Source organism: Desmodus rotundus, chromosome 7 (genome assembly GCF_022682495.2).
Source record: "Desmodus rotundus isolate HL8 chromosome 7, HLdesRot8A.1, whole genome shotgun sequence".
Taxonomy (NCBI): Eukaryota; Metazoa; Chordata; class Mammalia; order Chiroptera; family Phyllostomidae; genus Desmodus; species Desmodus rotundus.
This window is the reverse complement of record NC_071393.1, coordinates 69,527,046-69,547,363: the sequence shown is the minus strand read 5'-3', so window position 1 is coordinate 69,547,363 and position 20,318 is coordinate 69,527,046. Positions and strand designations below refer to the sequence as shown.

The 20,318-nt window shown below is 37.3% G+C and overlaps 1 protein-coding gene across 3 annotated transcripts in view; it reads left to right on the top strand.

The window, feature by feature from the left end:
* Positions 1-20,318, top strand: part of DPH6 (diphthamine biosynthesis 6) — a 174,161-nt gene that overhangs the window by 83,918 nt on the left and 69,925 nt on the right. For 2 of the 3 annotated variants that reach the window (XM_024568491.3, XM_045201279.2), the window contains exons 4-5: positions 3,671-3,744; positions 7,497-7,615. In XM_024568491.3, coding sequence (XP_024424259.2) covers positions 3,671-3,744; positions 7,497-7,615 — 193 coding nt within the window. Of the gene's footprint in view, positions 1-3,670; positions 3,745-7,496; positions 7,616-17,025; positions 19,491-20,318 lie in introns of those variants that run through there. The other variant, XM_053927560.1, reaches the window with a different exon arrangement.

The following is a 20,318-nucleotide window of genomic DNA, read 5'->3' as shown; positions in this document are numbered from 1 at the left end:
ACATTAACAATTAAAATGTATTTATTGTAAGAGGCATGATTGACCACCTATATTCAGCCCTTGGATTCTTAAAGAGAGTGTTGCTATATTGACTCGTTCTGAATAAATCCTTGGTATAACTATCATTTTGCATGAAAGTAGGTGTAGAAGTAGTGGTAATAATGAAGCTGTGTTTGTGCCAGTTCGCGTTTATTTCTGCAGGTGCCTTCTCTATTGTTAGGGTTGGTCATGTAGGTCAGACAGATGCTGAGACTAGCTTCTCATCAGACTTGCAGGTGTGCTTTTATTGTATGTAAATTACACCTCAACAGAGTTGATTTTTTAAAAAAATCCTACAGGGAGAAGTTGTTAGTTGCCTTTGGGATGTAGGGCACATTTCTGAACAGTCTGGTCTCAATTTTTTAGCCTTTTTCTCTTTCAGTTCTTGATACATGCTTTTCAGCTACCCCAAACTGCTAACCATCCCTTGTGTGCCAAGCCCCTACTGTGTGGCTTTGGTTCCTATTCTTCACTCTTTCTGAATTGTATTAGGGTTCTCCAAAGAAACAGAACTGATAGGATATATAAAAACATATCGAAGGAGAGTTATTATGGATTGGCACATCTGATTATAGAGGCTGTGTCCCCTGATCTGCCATTTGCAAGCTGAGCTGAAGGCATAAATACTGGTGGTGTAGTTCCAGTTCAAACCCTAAAGCCTGAGAAACGGGGCCGATGGAGTAAATCCCAGTGCAAGCCCAAATATTCAAGAACATGTCTGAGCACTGGAGAAGTTGGATTTCCTGGCTTACGCAGAGAGCACATTCACCCTTTTTCTGCCTTTTTGTTCTGTTCAGGCCCTCAACCATTTGAATGGTGTTCCCCTACCTTGATTAAAGCTATCTTCACTCAGTTTACCAATTCATATCCTAGTCTTTGCCAGAAATTATATTTTACCATATATCTGGGTATCCCTTAGCCAAGTCAAATTGACACACAAAATTAATCATCACAGGTTAGTAGGCTGGTGTTGGGAAGTGATCATGAGCAAGTCTAACACTCAGGAATGAAGAGCTTTGTCTATCAAGTTAGTCCTTTAATTCATAGTATTAATGGTGGTGGTGGTGGTGGTGGTGGTGGTGGTACTCAGGAATAGTTAACAGTAGAAGTATTAACAGAAGTAATTATAGAAGTAGTTGTAATAATGAAGATTATGATAACGATAAAAGAAAATATTTACTGATTGCTTATTTGGTACTAGAAACTGTTACTTCTCCGTATTATTTCATTCAATCTTTATAATAACCTAGAAAAAAGGAACTACTATTATCTAAGGAAAATGAAACACAGAGAAATCACATAACTTATTCAAATACCAGAGCTTGTCAGTGACAGGGATGGATTTCTAATGGCTGGTAGTAATCATGATTGATGAACAAATCATTTGTTAGATTTTAATTATGGACTCCTGGGTGAACTCTTGGCTGGCTTACCACCACCTCTGCCTTGAACCATGGGTACCAGGTATCCCCAGATCAAGTTTGGGCAGGTACAGTAGAGGGCTCACAACGTTTGATCTTAACTGGTTTTCCTAAGCTATTTTGTACATTTTTCAGTAGCAAAACCAAATGGGATCTTTAGCTTTCTCCCTGTTTCTTGCAAGGGAGGAGCTTTCTACAATTGTACACATTTTGGCTTTTTCCTCATTGAGAATTTTAACCCTTTTGTATTATTGCTACAATATTTTGTAAACATGTAACTTTTCAGGTCAGATTTTTTTATACTGCTCTTATTTTTCAAAGATTCTCACATTAAAAAAATAATGATCTGTATTTAGACTTTTGAGGAACAGTCAGAATTCAGCTGGGTTCATAATTCTGGATCTAATTTGTAGATATTTTCAAGCAGAAAATAAAAGAGATGGAAGTGGAAGAGGATTTCAGAGAATTCATGTAAACTAAGAATTAAATAATTATTATTTTAGGGTTGTAGAGCATTTACTAGGAACTATAGAACATTAGCACATTTTAAATGGATAATAAATGCCAATTATTATTTTAACCTTGGTTTGACTGAAAGAAAACATCAGTGGCTCTTGTCTTTGTTTCCATGATCTATAGAGAAATACTTACACTCACATTTACACACACACACTTGGCACTTTATTTATGTTTGTTTGGTTTTTTTTTAACTGCAGAACTGGAATTTTCATCTCTCAATGACACTGCTCACTACTCTCTGATCTATGCCATTATTTGTATTTAATGAGGAACACTAAGTCTTGACTTTTTCTAATGAATACAGTGAAGTTTATGAAAAGAAAATAGCTAGGAAGGTTAGAGAAAGGTTATAAGCAAATGTTCTCCCAAAGTTGCTGAAATAGGAAAGTAAAGGAAATAGCTCTTTTCTTGGAAACTTTATCTAATAAAAAGAGTTATTTTATTAGGGGGCGGTTTAGCATATATTTCTCTATCATTTTGGAGGGAAAATTTTAAATTGTCTTTATCTCCAAAGACATGAGAGATTCCTGTTGTGAATATTTGTTTCTTTATTATGGCATCCTTTTAGGACACACTGGGTTATTTCGGTTTGTCTTGAAATATTAATTTGTTTTTATGTGAAATTCTATTGTTTTCCTTATAGGTTTCCAAGTTTGTACAGTCCAGAGTATTAATAATGCAGTCGTCTCTCTGAAGTAGTTTCTTCTGTACTTCGTATGCGAGGATGGATTTCACTGTGTGCCTATTCAGAGAATTCCTATTCAGTTTGTTACTGGTAATTACCCACCAGTCACTTTCTTCATATCTATTTTCTAGATAACAGTTCCCTAGTTTATACCTGTATTATGTATTATTCTTCCCTAAGTATATTATATGATACTTATTTACATTAAATCTCATCTTAGACCTAGCCTTCCAAATCCCCAAGTTGTCCATATCTATCCATGTACTTGATTGATCTTCCTTTCTTTTATGTTTCATCCGTCCTAGGTTTGTATTGTCTGCAAACTTGATCATACTGGAATTTACATTCTCCTCCAGATCATTAATGAGCGTGCTGGATAGACTAGCCCTCTTTCCTGTGGGACGCTGCTGGATATACTACTGGATGTTCTTAGTTGTAACTCTATTGATAATAATTCATTACTTTCTTCCCATCGTAGATTTTTTTTTTTTTTTTTTTACCAACTGTACTATACTGTTATTCAGGCCGTGACTCTACCATCTCTGCTCCTGGGTCCTTCTCTTTTTTGTCAATCATCTTTTTCTAAGCTACAGATAAAAGTCATTGTGTTCCCTTATCCACTTATGCCATTGCTTAATTTTTAAAGAAAGACAATCTGGGAAAATAATTGCCCTTAAATAGAAATTTCTCAAAAAATTTCCATGAAACATCGATGAGTCTTTACAAGTATGTTAAGTGAGAAAACATTTTGGAAGTGCTGCCTAAGTCTGCCTTTTCCATGGAAAACGGTCTCTAGTAATTTTAAGTAAAAAGAATAATTAATTTCCCCCCAGCTGAGAGGATGACTTAAATATATGTATTATTTTTCCTGGATGTGGGTTGCACTTTCAGTAAATTATTCTCCTTCCATGTGGTTTTCCAGATGAGATGCCGTTCATTTGTCAGAGCATGATAAAGAGTCACATGTTTATTTATTTTTGATGTTATATTTTTCCTTTATTTTCAGGAAAAAGAAGAAGTGGAAGGGATATCAGTTGGTGCTATACTTTCTGACTATCAGCGTGTTCGGGTAGAAAATGTGTAAGAGAACATTATTTGTACTATATTTAAATATACATGCATTTAAGAATGTGGATGAATAAAAATATAATTGTATCCAAATAATAAATAGATCTGATATTCTGTACACCCCATGGATATATATATCTAAGTAACAAAAGCTGCACTTTTACTTTTTTTTGTAATCTTCTATACACGTGGAGAAAACTGTAACTTATCCTAAGGAAAAATACATTATTTATAATAAAAAATTTAGGCAAAGATTTTTAAAGTCAAATGTGTTACTTTTAACTTTTCCTTATTTGAATGAGTACACCCTTTGAATCCCTTTCAGCTCATCACTTGTAATAAAATCAGGAGCTTATAGAAGGGATGTAGTGATGCAGTAGTATCTTAAAGGAAAATAAAGTTTAGTAACAAATCTCCCCTTTGGTCCTTAGGATTCAGTTTTTGGCCAAAAATATTTATGATTTAAATGCTTACACAGTCATTCAGCTTTCAAGGAATTTTTAGGTTGTTGCTTTCCACTCTTTTCCACCCCCACCAAGGAATATAATACAGCACTAGTAAAACATTGTCTGTATCTGCAAATACCAAAATAGTTCATTTCATTATCTGTTAAAAAATATAAGGTCAAATGATAATTAGTTATGATTGATTTGGCAAGAAAAGCATGAATGAGTTTATTCTTTTTAAATTTATTTGGGTAAATATAATATTATTTAGAGGCTTTATACATAATTATATTAACAGAAAGAAAATGTAGACTCCAATATTAATGTTAGGCAAAACCTAGCCTCTAAATAAATAATTTTGCCATTCAAAAGGGTGAATAGAAATAAGAGCTGTATTTATGTAATTGTTTCATATTCTTGACAAAGAAACCTTCATATTGACTCATTAAAAACATGCAATTAATTAGACTTGAACACTTTAATTTTTTATCTTATTTACTTTCTCTAATTACACAGTGAATTTAAGGCAGTTAAAAATGCAAAATTTAAAAAGTAAATGACAGGAATGCAAGGCAAAGCATAATTTTGTGAAGGGTAATGTGACTCATACTTGGGGGTATATTGAAATCTCTGGAGAGGTGATTTAAATGGAGGAGGTTAGACATGTATTTTGGGGTTTTTCTTACATTCTGCCTGAGTACATTTAAGAACGACTGAACTATAGATGGATCCAGATTGTATATCCCTTGAGACATACTTTAGAAATAATCATATTCTTACCAGTTTTTAGGTCATCTTCTCTGAGAATTATTTAGCTTACAAGTCTCAGTTTTTTAATGAGTTAAATCCACATGGTTAATGGGTAGCCAACCTGTACATAGGGCTGACATCTGTTGATGAAACTGAAAAAGCCAAGTGAAAGCATGCTCTTGACTAGGAAGCTCTCTGGAAGAAGGCCTGCAGCGTGCTAATGCACGGAGGCAAGACTCCTCAAAATGCTGCCTGAGGTTCACTTCAGCACGTAGTTAAAATGCCCAGATTTTATACCATAAAGCATATCTGCAATAATTTTATTCTTGAAAATTTTAAAGCAGCATCATTGAGAGTCCAATGGTCTACAAATACAGTCTTGAATTATCCTGTCTTCAATTTGTAGTTTGTGTTGCATCATTATATTTTCAAGATATAATACATTTATTAAGTGTCACAAGCTCAAATGCAGCAGTGATTTACAGAAGGAAATGTATTTGAGGTGTGATACTTTGAACTGTTGAAAAATTTAAGTAAGTCAAGAAGTTTGACTCAAGTCTACAAAGAGTCAACATATTGTGGATATCAAAGCAGCAATCAAGAATTTTGCAGTAAGGACATAAAGGAATAACATTTTTTTCATTAAACAAATCTCAGCTTAAAAACAGTAGAGCCTAGTTTGATTAGTAGGCCTTAAACATAGGTGAGAGGACAGCGAGAACTGTAATGCTCATGTTACATCAGGAGTTTCAATTTCACCAGTTTTGTACTAACTTCTTCAACATTGCTTCGTATGCCCTGGGACGCTTAACAAAGGATAATTATGTAAAACAGTCTCTGTGGTAAGGAAGGTTTTTGTTTCTTTGAAAGTCAGGGTATACACACATGAAAAAATAGTATTATTTTTAAGGCCATGGATAAGTAAATGACCGAATGTGGTACATTTACCAAGTTTTGGATTTTCTGAGAGTAGGAGAGATCAGTGTGGGCTGGACTAGTCAGCCAGGTAACCTTACCAACATTAGGGATTATAGGTTTTAGAGCTATAATTCTTGTTTGAAATCTGATTCAGCCACATACTGTGTGACCTGGGCAAGTCACTTGGCTCTGACTACCGTTCATCGAATACCTGTTTCATCCAGGCATTGTACCACATTCTTTATATTACTTTTAATCAGTTATAGTCCTCCTCGAGAACATGACATTTAAGCAATGGTCTGAAGCAAATGAAGAAGGTAAGGAGCATGGCTAGTATTAGGCAACAGTGAGAAGGGTAGGGGTGGCAGGTGAACTGAGGGGAGGGTGGTAGGAGATGCAGTGTGAGAATTAACCGGGCTGAGATCCATGCAGATCTATTGTAAGAACTTTTACTGGGAGTGATGAAGAGGGTTTTGAGCAGAGGAGTCCCATGATCCATTTCATGTTTTAAAAGGATAACACTGGTTCTATATGGAAAACTGATTTTAAAAGGGCTAGGATAGAAAGAGGGAATGAACTTAGGAGGATATTGACATGAGAGATAATGGGGCCTCTACTACCAGCTGTTAGTAGTGATATTGGTGAGAAGTGATCATATTCCCTGTTGTTTGGACTGAATGAGGAATGTGAAGAAAAGAGGAATGAAGGATGCCTACACTTTCTAATCTCTTAACTATCTCAAGAACTTTGAAAGCAAATATATTTGTCCTTGTTTATGAACTAGGAAACTAAAGACCTAGAGCTTAGTTGTTTTTTCCCCTATGAATCATGAATGTTCTTTTATTTTAATTTTCTAATTTTCAATTACAGATCACATTTACTATTATATTAATTTCAGGCAATACAGCATAATAGTTAGACTTTTACACAACTGATAGTGTGGTACCCTGGTAAGTCTAGAATCCATCTGGCACCATGCATAGTGATCACAATATTACTGCATATACGTGACTTGCCAAAGTCATGTAGCTAGTGAGTGCAGAAGGAGGTTTCAAGCCCAGGTCTGTCCTGACTCCAAAACCCGTGGTTTTTCTACGGTACCACAAGGTACAGTATGTAGTACAACGCCGCAGCAGGGCAGATGCCCCATATACCTTGGGTGTTGTTCTTCTTGTTGTTCTTATTTTCTTTTCACAGAGTTAAGTTATTTTTAAAAATTTCAGTTAGTAGATAAGAATAGTTCAACCATAGGTATTGTAATAAACATATGATTATTTTCTTAGGTGTATTATATTTGCCTATTTTGCATATGCTTCACAATTGGGATATCCAGGGAAATTCTAAAAACAAGAAAAATTATCCATTGGCATTTGGGAGCTTTTTGCATGGATTTCTAAACTTATAGAGAGCCTTACTAAAATTAATACTTCTAATCAGCCTGGAGGTTTTCTTTTTATCTGTTTATGCATAGCCTATGGAAATTAAATATGTTTATGTTGTATATATAAACTTCATAATACAAAGCACATTTTTAAAGCATTTTAAATGCTAAAATCCTTGAGAGAAGCATTATGATTAAAATCAATGTTGCTATGGATCCAAGTATAGAACATTAAGATATCATCTGATTTTTTTCTTTTTATTTTATAGGTGTAAAAGGCTTAATCTTCAGCCTTTAGCTTACCTTTGGCAGAGAAACCAAGAAGACTTGCTCCGAGAGATGATATCATCCAACATTCAGGCAGTCATCATCAAAGTAGCAGCTCTGGGTATGTAGCCCGACTTCTCGGGGAGCTGTATGTTACCACACACGTAACGAGTTCACTAATAAGCAGTTACAATGCAAATGGAAGAAGGGTTTTGCATATAAAAATGTGGGATCACAAGTTGAAGAAATTGAATAAGGGGAAATTTTTAAGTGGGCTTTTGATAATTTACTGGAATACATAGTAGTGAGCCTCAACACTTTATTTTTAAGTGTTAATAACTGCCTCTAAAACTGGTATTGTATTTTGGTCCTTTAAGTTCTGTTTGTGGGATTTGGAATTCACGTTCATAGGAAATCAGAAATACAGGTTGAATTTTTAATCCCTTTAAAAGCTGTATTTGGCACCATACTTGATATTTCCTTTGTATTTTTTTAACATATATTGAATAATGCTAAAATAGAATGATTGGCTTTGTTTGTGGATCAGAAATAAGCAGACTAGTGGGTTTTTGTTGGGGATGGTTAGAAAGTCACATTTTAAGAATGTCATTTGATTAGTTAGCATAGACAGCATTGTAGGCAGGTGGTAATCTGATTCAAATATGGATATTACATATGAACACATTAATTTATGGCTTTGCATTTTTATAATTATATTCATTTTCAAGAAACCATAGGGTTTGAGCCCAACACATTTATTTCATGAACCTATTACAGGAAATGCCCTGAAGCCTCAGGGATCTCAAAGCCTCAATCATGTACCTCATTTGAGACCATTTACTTTTGTGATCTCTGAAGTAACGAGGTCTCAAGCTGTGGAATATTTTACAAACAAATTCACGTTTTACACAGCTTCAAGAGAAAGATTTCAAAATGTTTCTCCTTGGTAGACAAGAAGCTACTCTCTTCTTATTGAAGTCACAGTGTTGTCTTGAGTAGAAAGCCTTATTTACAGAAACTGCAGTTGATAAAAAGAGAAGGATTGAAGTGGTGTTGTGTTCCCATTTTTGAGAAGTTTGCTGAGCAACTCTTACGATTGAAGTTCTCACTGTAGATATATCTGTCATAATTTTCTGTATGTATCTATATAGAGTATGCTCTCTCTTCTGGATTTTCTAAGATTGCCTAGTTCTGTAAGGAACTTTATGTGACATCTCACTGGACAGTACACACTCAATTCCTTTTACTACTAGAGAATGGAAAGGATTAGAACCCAGAGAGAACCTGCATCATTTGAAAACCAGATCCATAGAATGTGACCTTACTGCCACTGTTACTATAGTATGAAAGTGATATTGTGTATCTGTTTATTTGTGTGTGTTAGCGCCTCTATGTAGGGGTCACAGATAGTGATTAATTGTATTCAACTTTTTGGTAAAGTATAAATGGAGCTAATTTTTCCTCACTCTCTCAATGACAAAAGTATAGATTTGATTTTTAGTATTTTAGCACATACTTTTTTTTGACTGCCTATGGGTATGCAAAGATGGAAGTTATTCTTGAGAACAGTATTAAAGGTTTTTTTGAGTGGCACATTTCTTCTAAAGATGTAGAAAAATATAAATAATGCAATATAGGTTTCTAATCTTTTTTCACTCCTTTTAAAGTTTTCAGAAAAGGTTTTAAGCAAAAACTAGGACAATAGTTTTCGTCCTAGTTTGTCCATGGAGAGAGGGTTCAGCAAAATTTTGTGGCCCTTTAGATTATGGAATGGTCTTAGAAAAGGGTTGGTTCTACATGGATGTATAAAAGTGTATTTCTAGTAGTTGTGTTAGATAACTTTGGTGTCTGCAGGCTCTGGAACTCTTGAACTCTTCACAGAAGCAACTTAGTATTTAAATGTTTCTGGGTTTTTTTTTTAATTTTGTTTTATTTTTATTGTTTATGCTGTTGTAGTTATTTCCTCTTTTCCTGCCTTTCCCTGCCTCTACCCAGCCCCATCCTCTTCCCTCCCTGCGCCAATCCCTCTACTGTTGTCCATGTCTGTGGGTATGTATATATGTTCTTTGGTTATCCCTTTGTCATCTTTCATCCCGCCTCCATCCCTTCCTTTCCAGCAGCTGTCAGTCTGTTCTCTGAGCTTCCTTTACTGTTTTGTTCATTAGTTTATTGTGTTCATTAGATTCCACATATAAGTGAGGTCCTGTGATATTCTTCTTTCACTGACTGGCTTATTCACTTAGCATAATTTTCTCCAGCTCCATCCATGCTGTTGCAAAATATAAGGGTTTCTTCTTTTTTACTGCATCATAGTATTCCACTGTGTAAATGTACCACAGCTGTTTTATCCATTTATCTACTGATGGACATTTAAGATGTTTCCAAATCTTGGCTATTGTAAATAGCACTGCTAGAAACATAGGGGTCCATATATATATTTTTTTTGCATTGATGTTTTGGGATTGTTGGGGTATATTCCCAGAAGTGGAATTGCTGAATCAAAAGAAAGGTCCATTTTTAATTTTTTAAGGATAATCCATATTCTTTTCTTTTTTTTAATTGAATTTATTGTGGCGACATTGGTTAACAAAATCATGCAGGTTTCAGGTACATAGTTCTGCCACACATCATCTGTTAGTTTTAATTAAGTTTTAATTAAATTACTGAGTTTTAATTAAGCTTTGTAAGAGATGGATTTTTCCCCCTCTAATTTTATTGTTATTCAAGTACAGTTCTCTTCCTTTTCCCCCGACCCCTGCCTAAGCCCCAGCCCTCCCCAACTCCCTCCCATATCTACCCTCCGACCCCACCCCCCGTTATTGCCCATGTATCCTTTATAATTGTTCCTACAAAACCTTCACCCTTTTCCCCTGAAATTCCCTCCTCTGCCCCCTCTGGTCACTGTCCGCCTTTTCTCAGTTTCAGTGCCTTTGGTTATATTTTGCTTGCTTGTTTGTTTTGTTGATTAGGTTCCTGTTAAAGGTGAGATCATACAGTATTTGACTTTCATTGCCTGGCTTATTTCGCTTAGCATAATGCTTTCCAGTTCCATCCATGCTGTGGCAAAGGCTAGGAGCTCCTTCTTTCTTTCTGCTGCGTAGTATTCCATTGTGTAAATGTACCATAGTTTTTGGATCCATTCATTTACTGATGGGCACCTAGGTTGCTTCTAACACTTGCCTATTGTAAATTGTGCTGCTATGAACATTGGGGTGCACAGGTTCTTTTGGATTGGTGTTTCAGAATTCTTAGGGTATAATCCTAGCAGTGGAATTGCTGGGTCAAATGGCAGATCCACTTTTAGTTTTCTGAGGAAATTCCATACTGTTTTCCATAGTTGTTGCACCAGTCTGCAATCCCACCAACAGTGCACTAGAATTCCCTTTCCTCCACAACCTCTCCAACAATTATTGTTTGTTGCTTTGGTTATGATGGCCATGGTGTGAGGTGGTATCTTATTGTGCTTTTAATTTGCATCTCTCTGATAGCTAGCAATACTGAGCATCTTTTCATATGTCTCTGGACCCTCTGTATGTCCTCCTTGGAGAATTGTCTGTTCAAGTCCTTTGTCCATTTTTTAGTTGGGTTATTTGTCTTCCTGGAGTGGACTCGTGTGAGTTCTTTATATACTTTGGAGATTAAACCTTTGCCTGAGGTAAAATTGGCAAATATGTTTTCCCATATGGTTAGTTCTCTTTATATTTTAATGCTGTTTTCTTTAGCCATGCAGAAGCTTTTTAATTTGATGAGATCCCATTTGTTTATTCTGTCCTTTATGTCCCTTGCTCTAGGGGACATATCAGTGAAAATACTGCTTCATGAGATATCTGAGATTTTCCTGCCTATGTTCTCCTCTGTGACTTTAATGGTGTCACGACTTATATTTAAGTCTTTTATCCACCTTGAATTTATATTTGTGTATGGTGTAAGTTGGTGATTGAATTTCATTTTTGGGCATGAAGCTGTCCAGATCTCCCAACACCATTTGTTGCAGACGCTATTTTTACTCCATTTTATACTGCTGCCCTGTTATCAAAAACTAATTGACTGTAGAGACTGGGATTTATTTCTGGGCTTTCTGTTCTGTTCCATTGGTCTCTGTGCCTGGTTTTATGCCAGTACCAGGCTGTTTTGATTACAGTGGCCTTGTAATACAGTTTGATATCAGGTATTGTGATCCCTCCAACTTTGCTCTTCTTTCTCAAAATTGCAGCAGCTATTTGGGGTCGTTTATGGTTCCATATAAATTTTTGAAGTGTTTGTTCTATATCTGTGAAATATGTCATGGGTACTTTAATAGGGGTTGCATTGACTCTATAAATCGCTTTGGGTAGTATGGCCATTTTGATGATGTTAATTCTTCCAATCCATGAACACGGTATATATTTCCATTTGTTTGTGTCTTCCTTAATTTCTTTCTTCAGTGTTGTATAGTTTTCTGAGTACAGGTCTTCCTTGGTTAGGTTTATTCCTAGGTATTTGATTATTCTTGTTGCTATATCGAATGGGATTTTTTTCTGATTTCTGTTTCTGCTGTTTCATTGTTGGTGTACAAGAATGCCTTTGATTTCTGAGTATTGACATTGTATCTGGCTGTTATGCTAAATTCATTTCTCAGGTGAAGCAATTTTTTGGCGGACTCTACAGGATTTTCTATATACACTATCATGTCATCTGCAAACAATGACAGTTTTGTTTCCTCCTTTCCTATTTGGATATCCTTTATTTCCTTTTCTTGTCTGATTGCTGTGGCTAAATCTTCCAATACAATGTTGAATAGAAGTGGTGAAAGTGGACAACCTTCTCTTGTTCCTGATCTTAGTGGGAAAGATTTCAGTTTTTGCCTATTGAGTATGATGTTGGCTGTAGGTCTCTCATATATGAGAGGCCTTTATTATGTTGAGGAATGCTCCCTCTATTCCCACTTTCATGAGAGTTTTTATCATAAATGTGTGCTATATCTTACCAAATGCTTTTTCTGCATCTATTGATATGATCATGTGATTTTTGTCTTTGCTGTTGTTGATGTGATGTATTATGTTTATTGATTTGCGAATATTGTACCATCCTTTCATCCCTGGGATGAATCCCACTTGGTCATGGTGTATGATCTTTTTAATGTATTGCTGGATGCGATTTGCCAATATTTTGTTGAGAATTTTAGCGTCTGTGTTCATCAGCGATATTGGCCGGAAGTTTTGTTTCTTCGTTGTGTCTTTATCTGGTTTTGGGATTAGGGTGATGCTGGCTTCATAAAAAGAGTTTGGGAGTCTTCCATCCGTTTGGATATTTTTCAATAATCTGTGAAGGATAGGGGTTAGCTCTTCCATAAATGCTTTGTAGAATTCTCCTGTGAAACCATCTGGTCCAGGGCTTTTGTGTGTTGGGAGTTTTTTGATGACTGCTTCAATTTCCTCTGCTGTTATTGGTCTGTTCAGGCTTTCTGCTTCTTCTTCATTCAGTTTTGGAAGGTTATATTTTTCTAGAAATGTGTCCATTTCACCTAGGTTTTCAAATTTCTTGGCATACAGTTCTTCGTAGTAATTTCTTACAATCCTTTGTATTTCTGTGGTATCAGTTGTAATCTCTCCTCTTTCATTCTAATTGTGTTTATTTGGATCCTCTCTCTTTTTTTTGATGAGCCTGCTTACAGGCTTCTTGATTTTATTTATCTTTTCAAAGAACCAGCTCTTAGATTCATTGATCCTTAGAATTGTGCTTTTAGTCTCTATGTCATTTAACTCTGCTCTGATCTTGGTTATTTCCTTCCTTGTACTTGCTCTGGGCTGTCTTTGTTGTTGTTCCTCGAGTTCTTGTAGGTGTATGGTTAGGTTGTTTATTTGAGCTGTTTCTATTCTTTTTAGGTAGGCCTGTATTGCTATGAACTTCCCTCTCAGGACTGCCTTTGCTGTGTCCCCATAGGTTTTGGACTGTTGTGAGTTCATTTTCATTTGTTTCCAGAAACTTTTTGATTTCTTCTCTGATCTCATTTTTCACCCATTCATTGTTTAATAGCATGCTATTCAATCTCCATGTTTTTGAGTGTTTTGGGGGGTTTTCCTTCAGATTTGTTTCTAGTTTCAGTCCCTTGTGGTCAGAGAAAATGCTTGATATGATTTCAATTTTCTTGAATTTGTTGAGGCTTGCTTTGTGTCCTATCATGTGGTCTATCTTTGAAAATGTTCCATGTACACTTGAAAAGAATGTGTACTTTGCTTCTTTGGGATGAAAAGCTCTATATATATCAGTTAAGTCCATTTCATCTAGGGTATTGTTCAGTGACACAATATCTTTTTTGATATTTTGTTTGGAAGATCTGTCCATTTTTGACAGTGGGATGTTAAAGTCCCCTACTATAAATGTGTTGCTGTCAATATCTTTCATGAATTCATCCAAGATTTTCTTTATGTTTGGGTGCTCCTATGTTGGGTGCATATATATTTACAATGTTTATGTCTTCTTGGTGGATTCTTCCTTTGAGTGTTATGAAGTGACCTTCTGGGTCTCTCTTTATGGCCCTTCTTTTGAAGTCTATTTTGTCTGATATGAGTATTGCTACCCTGGCTTTTTTTCCCCTTGCATTTGCTTGGAAAATTTGTTTGCAGCCCTTCACTTTCAGTCTGTGTAGGTCTTTTGTCCTTAGGTAGGTCTCTTGTAGGCAGCATATGTGTGGGTCATGCTTTCTTATCCATTCAGCTATTCTATGTCTTTTGACTGGAGCATTTGAACCATTTACATTTAAGGTTATTATTGATAGGTACTTATTCATTGCCATTTTTCATACCTGTGTTTATCTCTCTCTCTTTGTTTTCCTTCCTTTCCTTAAATCAGTCCCTTTAGCATCTCTTGTAGAGCTGGTTTGGTGGAGCTGTATTCTTTTAGACTTCTTTTGTCAGGGAAGCTACTTATTTGGCCTTCTATCTTGATTGAGAGCCTTGCTGGGTAAAGTAGTCTTGGTTGCAGGCCTCTGGTTCTCATTACTTGGAATATTTTTTGCCATTCTCTCCTGGCTTGGAGCATTTCCATTGAGAAGGCAGCTGCTAACCTTATTGGGGCACCCTTGTATGTTACTTCCTCTTTCTCCCTTGCTGTCTTTAAGATTCTCTCTTTGTCTTGGAATTTTTCCATTTTAATTATGATGTGTCTTGCAGTGGGCCTCTTTGGGTTCTTCTTGCTTGTGACTCTCTGTGTTTTATGGATTTGTGTGACTTTTTCTCTCATCAAATTAGGGAAATTTTTCATCATTACTTTTTCAAACAGGTTTTCTATCCCTTGCTCTTCTTCTTCTCCTTCTGGTATCCCTATTATATGGATATTATGATGTTTCATGTTGTCCTGAATTTCCCTTAATCCCTCTTCATTCTTTGTGATCCTCTTTTCCTTTTCTTGCTCTTTCTGGGTGTTTTTTTCTACTTTGTCCTCCAGCTCGCTGATCTGATCCTCTGCTTCACCGAGCCTGCTTTTGTTTCCTTCTACTGTGTTCTTCAGTTCAAAAATTGTATTCTTCATTTCCTCTTGGCCCTTTTTGATAGTTTCTATTTCCTTTTTCATGTTGATATAGTTTTCAGTGAGTTCATTGTAGTTTCCCTATAGTTTCTGGTAGTTCTCTGTGAGCTCAGTGAGCTTCCTGATAACCATTGTTTTGAACTCAGTATCTGATAGGTGACTTGCCTCTATTTCATTTAGCATTCTTTCTGAGGCTTACTCTTTTCCTTTCATTTGAGGATTGTTTCTTTCTCTTCCTATTTTTTGTGAGACTCTTCTTGTTAGCCTCTGCTTCTTAAATTGATCTGTTCTGACTCCCTGGGTTTATGGTATGAACTTCTACAGCAGAATGCCAGTGGGATTCAGTGGTGCCATCTCCTTAATCTCCTGAGCTTGCTGTTCTTGGGCTGTCGTTTATGTTGGCTCTGTGTATGTCTTTGGGTTTAGATTGTTGCTGGGTCTTTCTTTGATGGGTCCGTCCCTTGATCTGATTCTTTGAGGGTCACTCCGTCTACCACGTCTTGTATTTGTTGGGCAAATGTGGACAGGTTGTGTTGAAGCTGATTCTTCTGTGTATACAAGGTTTTGAGGCTTCTCTCTCGCTCATTTTCAGTTGTTTGTTCTGAGTAATTTCTCCACTATTTAGTTGTATTTCCAGATCAGTCCTGGATTGAGGTTAGCATGGCTTCCACTCCCTCCTTCACCTTCTTCCATTGTCATCTATTAGTGGTTCCTTTGTTGGTGGGCTTCCTCTTCCAGCAGGTATACACTGTTCACTGTTCCCACCTTGCAAGTTCTCTGGAGTAGCAAAGTGAAATTTGTCTCACTGTCTCGGTTATCAGGAGGATCACTCCTATTTGGGTCTAACTCTGATCTTTTCGGAGCTCCAGCTTTTATTGTCTCACCTGTGGGAAAAGAAGAAAGAAAGAAAAGAAAAAGGGAATGAAGGAAAAAGGAATAGAAAAGGAAAGGAAGCGAGGAAGGGAGAAGGAATAAAAAAAGATTGGAGGAAAGAAAAGAGGAAGGAATTTTAACAAAAAGTAAAATAAAAAGATAAATAAAAGAAGGCAGTAAGAAAGCATAAAAAAGGTAAAGGATGGGAGGAGGAAGGAATAAAAAAAAGAAAGAAGGACAGAAAGGAAGAAGGAATTCAGGGGGAAAGGAGGAAAGAAAGAAAAAAAAAAGTCTTCTGCTGGCTTTAAACCAGTCAGGTTAGTTCTGCTGGTCCTCCTGTCTGTGGAACGGGAGGGGATGGGTGGAGAGATTGGTTTCACTTTTCTCCCTTCCTGAGCCACACTCTTTGCTGTTGTCCAGCCTCCAGTCCAGTTCCTCAGGGTCCTTCTGCTCCCCCCTAGGCCTTTAGTCCACCAGTTGTGCTGTCCTTGAAGTGCACCAGTTAGGGGCAACTCACCCTCAACCTTCTTGCTCCTTACTGTCCTAGATGCTGGGGGCTCTCAGTGTTCTTTCATGGTAGTTCAGCCACTCTACTGGGTCAAGTCTTTCCAGGGACTGCAGTCTCCCCTAGCCCTGCAGCTCTCCTCTGTTGAGCATTCTGCCTTCCTCCTAGAGAGCGAGTAGGCCCTGCAGGGCTCTGTGCGCAGGGGCTAGGTGGGAGGTGTTCAGTCCCCGGTGCTTCAGGTGTGGTCGCCTGTGGGAAGCCAGCCTGTTGATCAGGGTGAGCACCCATCTGTGCCTTCGGGCGTGTGCGCTCAGGTAGCTGGACTGCCGATCGGGTTGGGCACCCACCCGGGGCTTCAGGTGTGGGTGCCCAGGTCACTGATCGTGTGTGCACCAACCGGACTTTGGGCGTGTGCGCCCGTGCAACCGGTCCGCTGATCCAGGCGCGCACCCACCCGAGGGCTTTGGGCCTGTGAGCCAGGCAGCCTGGCCGCTGATGTGGGTGTGCACAGACCTGGGCTTCAGGTGTGTGCTGGGGCTGCTCATCCTGCATTCACAGTCCAGGGATTGGGGGCGCAAGAGGCCACGGCCGTGGAGAATTCTCTAAACAGCTGCTGAATGCCTCTATTTTCTCTTTTTCTTTTCGAGAAATTCCTCCTATTCAAGCCCTCCGGTCCAAACAAGCACCTGGCCTCTCACACAACCCAGCCTGGCTGTCCCAAGAATCTTGCAGCAGACTCTGCGTCCCCAGCAGTGGGCTTCAGCCACCCTGGTCCCCGTACTGGCCCCAGGGACCTTATTGTCCTTAAGCACTCTTCTTACCATCGATTTTTCAATGTCCTGTACAATTTTTGGTCTCTGATCTTCACATATGCTGGAATACCGTTGGCTGTTCGCCCTGTTCCTCAGATCAGCCAGGCCTTTCACTGGTGCTGAGGGGAAGTAGACTCTGCTCCCACCTATCTCGCCACCATCTTCTAATGCAAGAATCCACATTATTTTCCACAGTGGCTGTGTCAGACTGCATTCCCACCAACAGTGCACTAGGGGTTTTAGACTTGTTTAAGGAACCATTTGCGCATCAGATTTTAGAACAATCCCACCTTTTAGAAATATTTATTTTTAATTAGATGAATATTACATGAAAACATTCTTGCTGTATAATGTTAAGTTTTCATAGATTAAGAAAAGAGTCCATATGTTTCTAGCCTCTCCTTCCCCAACAAGTACTTCTTGTCCCAGGGGTACACAACAGAATGGTGACTGATCATTATTCTAGATCACTTTTATCTTGCTATGTGTGTATATATGTATAGAAATATTATTATTGTTTTATCAACTTTTTAATATTACACAAATGGTATCATAGTGTGTGCATTGATTGGGAAGTTACCTTTTTTTGAAAACTCAACAATATGTCTTGGGGATTTTTACATATCAATAAATGTAGATCTACCTCATGTTTTTTCTTAAGTAATGTTTTATTAAACTGTGGCATAAATGCAAAAAAGTGAACAAATTGATGAATTTCATGAAATTTGTTGCATTTCCACAAAGTGGAAATACCTGTGTAATCTAGATATGGAACATTGCTACTGTCCTCCTCATCAGTATTTGCTAAAGGTAACAGATCTCCTGATACTGCAAACTATAGATTAGCCCTGGCCAGTGGGGCTCAGCTGGTAGGAGCATTGTCCCATAAAATGAAACGTTGTGGGTTCAATTCCCAGTCGGGGCACCTACCAAGGTTGTGGGTTCACTATCTGGTTGGAGCACGTATGAGAGGCAACCAACCAATCAATGTTTCTTACATCAATGTTTCTTTCCCTCTCTCTCTCTCCCTTCTTCCCCTGTCTCTAAAATCAGTAAGCATGTCCTCAGGTGAGGATTTAAAAAAAAGCTGTAGATTAGTTTTTCCTGTTTTTTAATTTAATATGATTGAATCATACAGTATATTCTCAATTGTGTCTGGCTTCTTGGCTCAACATTATGTTTATGAGATTCATCCACATTATTGAATAGAGCAATAATCTGTTGATTCTCATTATGGAATGGAAGTCCATTGTAGGAATATACCACAATTTAATTGTCTGTTTTATCACCGATGACATGTAAGGATATTCTAGTTTGGTGCTGTTATGGTGGTGCACTAGGTAACACATTTTGGTCAATGATAGACCACATATGCAATGGTGGGCCTATAAGATTATAATGAAGCTGAAAAATTCCTATTGCCTAGTGACATCATAGCAATCATAACATTGTAGCACAATGTGTTACTCACCTGCTCGTGAAACTGGTGTAAACAAACCCACTGCGTTCGTTGCCGGTCATATAAAAATAAAGCACATATAACTATGTACAGTACATAATACTTGACAATAATAATAAATGACTGTGTGACCAGCTTACATATTTACTACACTACGCTTTTTATTGTTATTTTAGAGTGTACTCTTTCTAATTATAAATAAGAAGTTTGCTTTTAGCAGCAGCTGTGTACATCTCATGCTTACCAAGTCTCTTGATTGCATCATTTTCTCTTTTGCTTGATTTAATCCTGTGTTTTGTGTAGTAACATGCTGTACAGCTTGTATAGGCTACACCTTTTAGGTTTGTGTAAGTACACTCAATCATGTTTGCACAATGACAAAATCACCTAATGGTGCATTTCTCAGAATATGTCCATGTCAGTAAGTGGCACATAACTGTATAAATACTGCTATGTACAGATGAGGTCATCCTGGACATTTTATGCCTGAGAGCTAGATTTCCAGTTTCCATTTATTCAAGATGCCCAGATTTCTTTTAATGGGAATATATGTATAATCTCATACCTCATGAGCTCATGATATTTTGTAATTGAATTCAGGATTATATGATAATGATAATGATTCTGTAGTCCATCTGTGCTCTTTCTTTTCATAGTGAAAAATCCTCTGTCTGGAGGACAGAGAATATATTATTTATTAGAAAATCTCATAATTATTGGGAACAAAATAAACAAGTAGCATGTCTACAATATATTCTTTCTAATAACTGGGGTAAGCTCCTTGAAAAGAAAGAAAGGAGAACTCACATAATCTTACAAACATCACCTACAGATCTCCTGGCAAAAACAAACAAACAAAACAGTCACTAATGGTATTTACTATCTGGGAAGAGTCTTTGTCTTTGGACTGCTTTCAGCAGGATATATCTGGTTGCTGTGATTGATCTTGGTAAACAAACCTGGAATCTTTAGTTTGGGGGCATGGCTGCCTGGAACATGTCATGGAAAGTATACTATCTGCGAAATAGAGATGTTTCACGACTGAGATAGCTATCTTCTGTGTGTGTGATGTAAAGTGTGTGTGTTGCTTAGAGACCTTACATGTTAACCTGGGTCAGACCAGGTTCAATGTGTCCCGAAAATGCCAGGAAGGCGAGCCTGAAGGTTCTGGCCCTCTCCCTGCTTCACCTGGCCCTTTCATTGCCTCTGTCCTTGAAATTATCAGTAAAGCTTTTCACTAGGTAAGATCTCTGTTTTTATGAGTCTGATTTGACAATCCAGTCTCTAGTTATTGTAAATTGGCCTAGTTAATGAGATTTTTTTTCCAGACTCACAGATATATGATACCCTTTGGCAAGAAAAAGGAGAGGACAGAAAAATCATGATGAGGACTTAGCAATTGTTAGCAGTCCAGGTAAAAACAGGAACCTTTAAAATAACAAAAAAGAAATAGTAGATGGAGAAAAAACAGGAGACCAGATTTCCCTATCACTGAAAAACCTGCTTCTTGAATGTTATATTTGCTTACAAGATAATTACATTGATCACTAAAAAAACTACACAGGTAGTTGGAGACCAAGGGCGGGTGGCTACTGAATGCTAAGAGTATTCTGTTTAAAACTTAAGGCTCCTTATCAAAAATACCAGGAAAATCTTAATTGAGAATAAT